This window comes from Chenopodium quinoa, unplaced genomic scaffold, assembly GCF_001683475.1.
Source record: "Chenopodium quinoa cultivar QQ74 unplaced genomic scaffold, ASM168347v1, whole genome shotgun sequence".
Classification (NCBI taxonomy): Eukaryota; Viridiplantae; Streptophyta; class Magnoliopsida; order Caryophyllales; family Amaranthaceae; genus Chenopodium; species Chenopodium quinoa.
The window spans coordinates 1,020,877-1,030,434 of NW_018744757.1; the positions used below are offsets into that span (position 1 = coordinate 1,020,877).

At 35.5% G+C, this 9,558-nt stretch overlaps 2 protein-coding genes across 2 annotated transcripts; one reads left to right on the forward strand and one right to left on the reverse strand.

Moving 5' to 3' along the window:
• The first annotated feature begins 240 nt into the window (after positions 1–240).
• LOC110703733 lies at positions 241–3,622 on the forward strand. The gene is made up of 2 exons (XM_021881515.1): positions 241–508; positions 2,961–3,622. Exons 1-2 carry the CDS (start codon positions 331–333, stop codon positions 3,083–3,085), a joined length of 303 nt encoding a protein of 100 aa, XP_021737207.1. The 5' UTR covers positions 241–330; the 3' UTR covers positions 3,086–3,622.
• A 274-nt stretch (positions 3,623–3,896) lies between these two features.
• LOC110703732 (peroxidase 7-like) lies at positions 3,897–5,754 on the reverse strand. Its single transcript, XM_021881514.1, has 3 exons — positions 5,457–5,754; positions 4,699–5,041; positions 3,897–4,496 (listed from the first exon to the last, which is right to left on the reverse strand). The coding sequence occupies exons 1-3, from the start codon at positions 5,670–5,672 to the stop codon at positions 4,090–4,092; spliced, it is 966 nt and encodes a 321-aa protein (XP_021737206.1). The 5' UTR covers positions 5,673–5,754; the 3' UTR covers positions 3,897–4,089.
• Positions 5,755–9,558: the final 3,804 nt, after the last annotated feature.

The following is a 9,558-nucleotide window of genomic DNA, read 5'->3' on the forward strand; positions in this document are numbered from 1 at the left end:
AAAAAAGAAAAAAGGGGATAATAAAAATAAAAATAAAGTGGGTGAAGTGAGTCCCAATCTCAAGTCTTAAGTTTCAAACTTGCTTGAGATTTTTGAAGAAAGATGAAAAAAGTTTTAAGTATAAATTTGAAGACTCAAAATGATGATGTCACCCCAAGACTTGGGGCTAAACTTGCAATCTCGTAATATTTTGGCGACAATATTGCAAGTGAATGCAAAAACTGGGGTACATATAAATAATAAACCCTAGCCTCTCTTAAGGTGAAAAATAGTTGCTCACTGCCGAAAACTCAATCCAAAAGCCTCAGACTGTTGAAAGAACAAAAAAAAATGGCGAAATCCCTGAGGTCGAAGAAAGAGAAAAGGCTTCGGGCAATTCGAAGAGAGATTGTTGAACCCTTTTACGAGAAGAAAGATGTTGCCAAACAAGCTGCTCAAGAAGCCGCTTTTTCTGCCCCTAAACTTGCCGTTCGCAACACCAATAACACCTCCTCTAATCTTACCATGGGTATGTTTATTTTAGCTATTTGGGTGTTTTTGTTCTTTTAAATTTGATTTAGTAATTAATTTATTATAGTTATTTAATTTACCAAGTATTTATATGTGTTGAATTTTTAATTGTTTGATTTGGAATACTTGTGAGTAGGAAGGAATGAAATTGATTGGTTATTGTATATGTTTGGTGATAACTCACTGATGAACAATTTGTTTTTCTGAAAAATCTAATGTAATATTGCTGATAAATTTATGAATAAATACTTGACAATTGTCAATTTGATGGGCTGATTGAATTTGGGACGGGAAGAATTCATAGAAGTTTGAAAGCCGATATTAATTTTAATTTTGGAAATTCCAAGACATCCGAAAAAATGGAGTTACAAGATTCCAATGAAGTACGATTGTACTAGACACCTAATTGCGGACCGACGTCTACAATTGTCAGGTTTGTGAACTCTTAAGTATGCGATTGCGGTTCGTGAACTCTTACGTATGCAAGTTGTGACCTATGCAATTGCAAGGCTCAGCAACCATTTTTCTTATGTAGAGGGGCTAAGGAGAACTTGTTCTCGACCTTCTCGTCCGGGTGCAATCTATATGATAGCTTTAGTATAATGATTATGATCCTAGTATACTGTTAAAAGTTAAAAGTACTTTGGACAATAGAGCTGAAATGTAGTGATCTAGGTTTGTTGAGACAACTGTGGTCACCAAATTGGTTAGGAACTAATTAGTACCCGTATTTAATTTAGTGTTAGCTAATCTGTACAAGACAAGCAGATGATTCATTTTAAGGTGCTGATTTCCTTTCCCCTGCGTTGATGCAGTGGCGTCGTTCTTCGTTTTTCATTGATTATTTATGTCTGATCTCTTTCTACTTTTTCTTTCCACTTTATTATTTTGCTTTGATTCTGAAGGATTTTTTGGATGGCTGGATCAAAGAAACATAGACTAGTGTTTTGGTTTTCCTGATGCCTGTCATGCTAAATCTATTAGGACTTTTGGATAGGAGAAATCTTTCTTATTGTCTGTTTTGCGTCTTTGTTCAATTCACTTGTAGTGTATGTTTTGTAGGGAAGGATTGAACAGAAAAGAATCTAATAGAATTATAGAAGGAACTTTAATGACTTTTCCTTGTCTTGTTTAAAAAAATATAGGTAGTATGTGATATCTTTGGAAAGGAATGGAAGTGGGAAGGCCCCTTAATAAACCAAACAAAGGAAAATTTAGTTCCCTCCGTTCCCGTTCTTTTCTATGCATACCTTTCTATATATACTAGATAGATATACTAAACAATTGTAAGAGAATATGCTTTTAAAAGTATGTGTTAGATTCACATCTAATTAATATTTAAATATCGACAATTTTAACAAATTCTGGTAAGTTTCGATGTTGATATTCAAATGAAAAATAACAAAGCCACAATCTCACTAACAATTTTGAATGGCCCTCTGTTGATCATTTGACCTCTAGCAGCCTGCACTGACCTTTCCTAACCCATCTAAAGATCAGGCCTAATTACCATGGATCCTGTTTCAGGACTGTATGCTGGTCTCTGTGGCTGTGTAACATATGATTGTAGGCTGTAGGCAAGAAGGAATGTGAAAATTAATAGTTTTTTTGAATTTGTTTTTGGGTAATGATTGCATCATTGTCTAAGCTGTCACTGGAAAGGTGACCAATGGTTCATATTTGGTTTACGGTCATTTGATCCAAGGTCAGGTTGGGTGGTTAAATTTGGGTCAGGTCTTATTGTAATTTTATCATAGAAAACAAAAATAATTCACATTTGGGATCAGTATAGTTCATTATATTTACTCATTTTTATCCTAACTTGTATGAAATCATTAATATGTTTAAATCATTTTTATCCTAATTTGCTATGTTTTCTCTTACTGGTGATAATTTATGGTTAAGTTTTGATGTTCAAAATATCAATGGTGCAACTATTTAGTAGCAATGATAGTGTTGGGTATGGTTTGGTGTAGGTGGGGATCATAAAATTGATAAGGACTAAATACTGTAACTTTGCTGCTAAATTTGATGTCAATTCATTGACAACTATTTGTTTTTGCTTCTATTGATTTGTTTTCATGTACTTTGAATAAGAATAATACGTGTTCCTAGGTTGTAGAAACAATATTAACTGCCATTATTATTTAGGGTAATATTGGTAAAGACTCTTCTTGAAGTTGTCTTCAGCTGATGATTGAAGGTTTTGTTTCAAATCTGCAATTATTCACAGTTTAGAAGATCCAAGTTAAGCTATGTTTTTGCTAACTCAGCTTTTTTCTACTGCAATATCACCCATTGGTTGCTTGATGCAAATGCATTTGCTGTAAAATTTCATTGATTATAGTATACCATTGTATCGGTGCTGCTTCATGGCCTTTGAACTGATGCTGTTGCATTTAATTGGTAATTAATTGGATGATCAAGTTATTGATATATGGTTATTTCAGATATTGATATGAATAGTCAAGGTACGGGGCTCCTAAAACCTGTTGGTAAGAAGATGAAAAAGAAATTGAAGATTGGTAAAGGGAAGAAACGCGGCAAGGGCAAGATCAGAAAGACGCACATTTAAGAAGTATGTCAATTTTAATGGTTTAATTTTGTTATCAAAACCTAACTCGCTGACCCTCGTTCAAATTACAGTACTGTTTGGTGGAATTCAAAGCCATGTTCTTATTTTATTATGTAGCTAGTTTCTTTGATTTCGTTCTTAGTGATTTCCTCTATCTGTTATGAAAGACTTGAGAACAATTAGGTATAGCTAAAAAAAATGATAATAGTAGTTTGATGCTATGTGAGTTTTGTTTCAAGCAATATTGTGATTGAAAATTTCAAGGCTTTAGTATCGGATAGGTATGTTAATTTTGATTTAAAGACCAATGTAATTTTTTAATTTTGTTTTAACCTTTTTAAGAAAAGGAATAGTTAGGTTTAAGCATTGAGAAGACGTGGATAAGCTCAACCGATGATGAATGAATAGAGCTGAAGATCAATGGTTTTTAAAACCTGCCAGAATGGCATGTATGTACTGTTGTAGCTTGTAAGAAACAATATTGGTCGTTTTACTCGTTTAAAACTTGGTTAAAAATAGAACATCATATTTCTGTTACATGTGAAATGGGTGTTATCTGCTGCCTTAAATTATTAGTTACGTTGTCCTAGTTTCTCCAATACAAGTATACAGGTAGTATGAAATTCATTATAGAGTACTGTTGCCTTAATTTTCCTTTATTTGGCAATATTTAATAATCATTTTAAAGCTATTAAGGAAAATCAGTTTTTTTTTTTTTTTTTTTTTTTTTTTTTTTTTTTTGGAACGGATGGAAAATCAGTTATTGGTTATTAATATTCAGCATGAAATTGTATAATGAGTATCTGATGAGTAGCCAACATGCAATTACTAGCATACAACAAAACAACTAAAGTGTTAACACGATGTTATATGTGAAATTTTTTAGCCCTCTTCTCCAAAATTCAAAATGGGAAGAGCTCATAGAACGAACAAAAGAAAATTGATATAAAGTTATGATCAAGATGCTATGATAATACATGTTGAATAGTATGTAGTGATAACTATTAATAACCAGAGTTGACACGGCTACAATGAAGTCGAACTTCTCCATCATCTTGTGCTTCGCCTAAGATACTCCCAAGCTTTACCATGGATGATGAAAACAGATAAGGAAAGCTTCTATCGTCCTCCTTGGCTAAAGTACCAATATATTCAGAAGTCCTATGATCAGTGTATAATACTTGATCTGTGTATAATAGACCCATGTTGCTCTCAATATTTTTGTAGTACTGATTATCGAATGTGCTTGGTGTTTTGGCATCAAGGTTCACATACTCGGTCCCGTTCTTACATTTCCTTCTCAAATAGTTCAAGTATCTAGGAGCCATGATAGGGTGCTTTCCATCTTTGTTGCAGTTGGCTAGCCGATTTTGAATGGCAGCACATGAACTCCTTCCAATGGTGTGTGCTCCTAAGGATCAATGAAGAAAGTGAGTCCATGCATTAAAAAGAACATATAAAAATAGCCACATTATTTATGGTCCTCTTATATTCTGCTTGCCTTTAAAAGCTCTTCTTATACGAGTTTGACCTCATTAGGAAATGAGGATGAATACATGATGCATTGATGCTTTTTTTAAAACGGCAAGATTATGGTAAATTGAGGAAATTACCTGAAAGCACAACCAAATCAAGCAAGCTCAATCCTTTAGATTGATAAAACTCAATAAGGGAAGTGACATCTTCTCGGCCTTTTGGAAGTTGTTCTGCTTCTTGGGCAATAGAAATTCGCCCATCTTTCCTTCCATATTCATTAGACCAAAATGGACCTTTAACTAAAAGGGTGGCATCTCTAGCAGCAGCAGTAAGAATATCTGCACAAGACACTACTTTGGGGCATTTCTTCTCAAGTGTTGCTTTGATGTCATCAATTACTTCGAAACCTCTCAATGTCTTGCTTGCATGGGCCCTTCTCTCACTTCCCGGATAATCAAGCAAGATTGATGCATCACATCCCTGTATTAGATTTAAATTTCAATCGTTAATATTTTGTTGATGAGAGTACAAGTGTTAATTTCCTCCTCTCAGATACGACTCGTTCAGAACAAAGGGGTATTAAAATCCTATTGAACTCTCAAAACCCTTACTCTCATATTGTAATTTCTAATACTTCCTCCGTTAATGGTTAATTGCAACAAAGGGGTTTTATTTGTGAGATATAAAATATTCCTTTGTTGCAATTAACCATTAAAGGAAGAAGTATTTAAAATCATGTTCCTAGGTAACTTTTTCTTTTGTTATGCCTCAACATAAGGGCATAAACAAAAATGATATCAAACTTATCACCTTTTTATACATTTTTATATAAATTACTAATTTTGCTTTAAAATCAAATGAAACAAACAAGGAAAATAAAAAAGAAAAGTCATACCCGAACAGAGCAATCGTGGAAATGCAACCTTATAAGGCTAGCAGCAATGGTTTCATCCTTCTTATACCACTCCCAAACTTTCTTAGCAATAATTTCTTCAAAATCATTGCAACTATAGTCATAGTAGTCACGATTCAAGTCTTGACAACAAACTGATGAGATCAAACCAAGTGAAATTACAACAAAGAAAGCAGAGAAAAATGAGTGAGAATTCATTTTGGAATTTGATTTTTTTTTTTTGAAACCACTTTGGAATTTGATTTAGTTTTGAATGTTTTATGCTTTTGTCACAAAAGTTACATTATATATTGAGAAAAATGATGCATAATACGTGAGGCGCACATCTCTACCGGCGTACAAACATGGAGACATGTAAGGTAAGACGATTCTACTTATTTCTTGAATCTAATATGATAGATTATATATTATGTTTTTGACCTTTTATGATAAGGAAATCTCGAAATAGGTTGACAATTGAAATAATTGTTGGTAACATTAACTCAATTATTTTCTGTTAGGAAAATTCCTTTAATCTAATTCAATACTAGTAGTTGGGTTCATGAGTATACTAATTTATAACAATTTTTATTTAGGTACAATGGAATTACATAAAACCGAGGGTTTTTAAATCAATTGTCGTGATATATGGACACAAATCACAAGGAAAATTATTTCATTATGCGAATATTATTACCCCTGCATGGTTGCATGACTCCTTGAATCTTCATTTACAAGTAGACATACATTTGACCATGTATATCTTGATTTACATATTAATAAATATTATAAAACTATATATTGAGAGTACGAATTTAAAAATATTTCACAAGATTATGTGCAAGGAATCAATATTGGGGAAGGGCATATTAGTCTTAGTCTATAATTATTGACTTGGGGAATAAGCCAGAGTTTGTTAGGAGGGTTTTTCTATATATATGCCTCATTAGGAGGAATAATGATCATGTTAAATATTATTGAGGATTGTTATTGGGAGAGAGTGAGCCTCTCGAAAGCTCATATCAGGAGAGAATCCACCTCTAGAAAGTGAAATTATCATTCAATTAGTTGTAATTCTCATCTTAATACTATAATTATCCACATCCTTCTGAATTTCTGCCATTATTAGTGTTGTAACCAAGCTAATTCCTAGCAAATGGTATCAGAACAATTATGTCTTGGTAGGTTCAGCCTCTCAAATTTTGTTTTCAGTAAAAATAAAAAAACAAAATGATAATGGAGGTCGTCGCAGCTCGGATTTAGTTACAATCACTTGAGCAATTCCCCGAAACAATGGAGGAACCCACGAAAAAATTGTTGATAACCTTCAAAACAATCTGGAGAAATATATTGATGATATTTTTTCTCCGATTTTCTCTTCTTTGAAATTGTTGTTGAAGGAAATGGAAGAAGAGCTTGAGGAAGAAGAGAACAAGAATATTTAATGGAGGAGGAAGTGCTAGAAGACATCCATGTCGGCGAGGAGTTGAAGCCATCCACCATTTCCATAGGTGAGGGAATTTCCAGATGTCACCGTACCTCCGTTGTTAGAAACTTCTCCGGTGGCGCGATGGTGTAGAAATCAGGTGGACTTATAAGTCCGGATACTTGGTCTAGTGGTGCTATGAAAAATGGATCTTGAATCATTTTGAGTGTTTTACCAGGAGGTTTTAGCAGTGGTGAAGATGGTTTCGCCACCGGAAGAGCTGGAGGCCGAAGTGGCAGAGGTCACGGAGGTGTCGTCGGCGATAGATCGAGGGATGCCTATAATTGGCTTGAAAGGACAACGTCAGGAGTAATGTTTGAGCGGGGTGGTGCTGATGGCAGCGGATCAGGAGGTGGCCCGGGTTTTTACATAGGCAAGACTGGTGGTTGATGCGTGCCATTTATGGCACTTTTAGGCTATGTTTTCTTCATATTTTTATGCCCGTGTTTAGTCTTTTATGTCGTGTTTTTAGGTAATAATGCTTGATTTGCGTGTTAGTTTAAAGAAATGCGTGCTTTTAATGGTTTTCTTATTATTTTATTCATTTCTCGGCTATTTCTCTCGCTTCTCTGTATCTTTGACTTGTTTTGTAGGTATGTCGAGTTCCCCGGGATTTAATAATCAAGGAGGGAACTAAAGTGCATTCAAGGAATTTAACGGAGCCAAGTTAGGGAAGCTAAGCACGCAAGTCAAGCCAATCTAAGCAAGCCCCGCAAGCACGAGTTTAAAGGTGACAATCTCGAGCATCAAGGAAGCAAGCCCGAGCTCCTAGCTGCAGCATTCTGAGCATTCTTGTGCGCAGCACGAGCAGCCACGCTCCCAGCAGCTCGGCCGCACACCTTGTAGCGCAGCAGCACAACCGCGGGCTGGCCGTGGGCGCGGGGTTGCTGCTGCCTCAAAAAAACCGATTCAAACCTAGAACTCTCCGCGGGCAGGCCGTGGGCACCCTGAGGGCGTGGGTTCCAGCCACGGGCGCAGGCTTGGGGGTTTTCTCCACCGTGTGCGCGGGTTTCTTGGTTTTACATGCGATTTTACTTTTTTTCTCCATTTGTTTATGTATTGTACGACCTTCTTTATTCTTGATACATATAATTCTTTAGATTAGAATAGTTTCTCTCTCCTCTAAGGAGGATTATGGTAGATTAGGAGTTCCTCTCTCTAGATTAGGAGTAGTTTTAGAGAGAGAAAGTGAAGGATTTCAATGGTGATTGAGAGATTGAGATACAAGGGTGACAATTGTGTTGAAGATCCTCTCTATTATCAATGAGCATTCTTAACTCTATCTAACCTTATTGCTTTGTTTAATTTCATGTTTGTTTAGTTTAGTTTTGATGCTTGATGCTTGATTAGTGTAGTTGTTCTTGATATATTGTTGATTCTTGATTTCCTTAGTTGGTAGTTGATAGATGATGATTCTTGAATGGTTGTGTTGGCTAGAAATTGGGTGAAACTTGTATGAATGATTAATTGTGATTAATTTGGGAATTGTGTTGATTGATTGTTGAGATTAAAGTGATTAGTGAAGGTTTGCATGTGTGTAATTCGATTAGGCCTTGAGAATTATGCTAGATTGCATTGTAATTGCTAATGACACGAACAATTGATTTAGGAATTGCAATTATCGATTGGTTTTGATTGTGATTCTCTTAGTTTGTTATTCATAGAGAACCCTAGCTTTTCAAATAGGAGATAGCTCTTTGATTCCAATTGATTGCTCTTATCATTAGTCCTCACAACCTTTGATTGGCATGATCTTTTCCAAGTTGTTGCAATTGACATGATTATTTGTTGATCTTCGTTCCTAGTGTTTTATTTCCTTGGTTATTTGTTTTGTTAGTTGTTAGTATTCTCTCTTACCTTCGATTTCGACCTAGCTTAGGCACATCATTGAAAGTGCTTGAACATTACCGTTCCTTTGGGTTCGACCCTTGACTTGCCTCCATACTCGTATTTTGATTTGTTAAGTGTTTATAAATTTAGTTTGACCGAGGCAATATTAGATAACGACCTATTTTTCCCCTCGTCAGTGGTGGTCTAGGCTGTTGGTGCTGTGAGTGTGAACAAAGGGCTGCTGGTGGGATAAAAATTCTAAACAATGATATGAGAAGTAGTGTGGTGAGGAATGTAGATTTCTCCAGTGGGTTTTCCGATGCCGGTGATCTGGATGGAGGTGGCTTGGTTAGAAGAGAGCCCTTGGTGAGCGGCGGTATTATTGGTGGAAAGCTTGAACGATTGCTGCCTGGTGGTTTCCAGAAATATCTAGAAAGAGAGGATTATGAGACAAGCTTGAGTAGATCCCTTGTTGACTTAGAGAGGAAGGCAAAAATGAAAAGTTCTAGTAAGGGTATAATGTTAATACACCTTAAAGACATGGCAAATGATTTCAGTCAGAGCTCACGTGCTTCAAATAAAACAGAGTGCCATAGTGGGTATCTGAGATTGAATGGGCTGACTCATTTTAAGCCCAACCTATTATATTTTGGGGTAACATACAAATCACACTTTTTAGGTTTTGGGTTTGTTAATTTTAGGCCCATCCATCCAACATCAGTTTTAAAATCCCAATTCATCACCCAAAATGTTCATTGCAATTTCCCCTACCCACATCCAACTAATTCC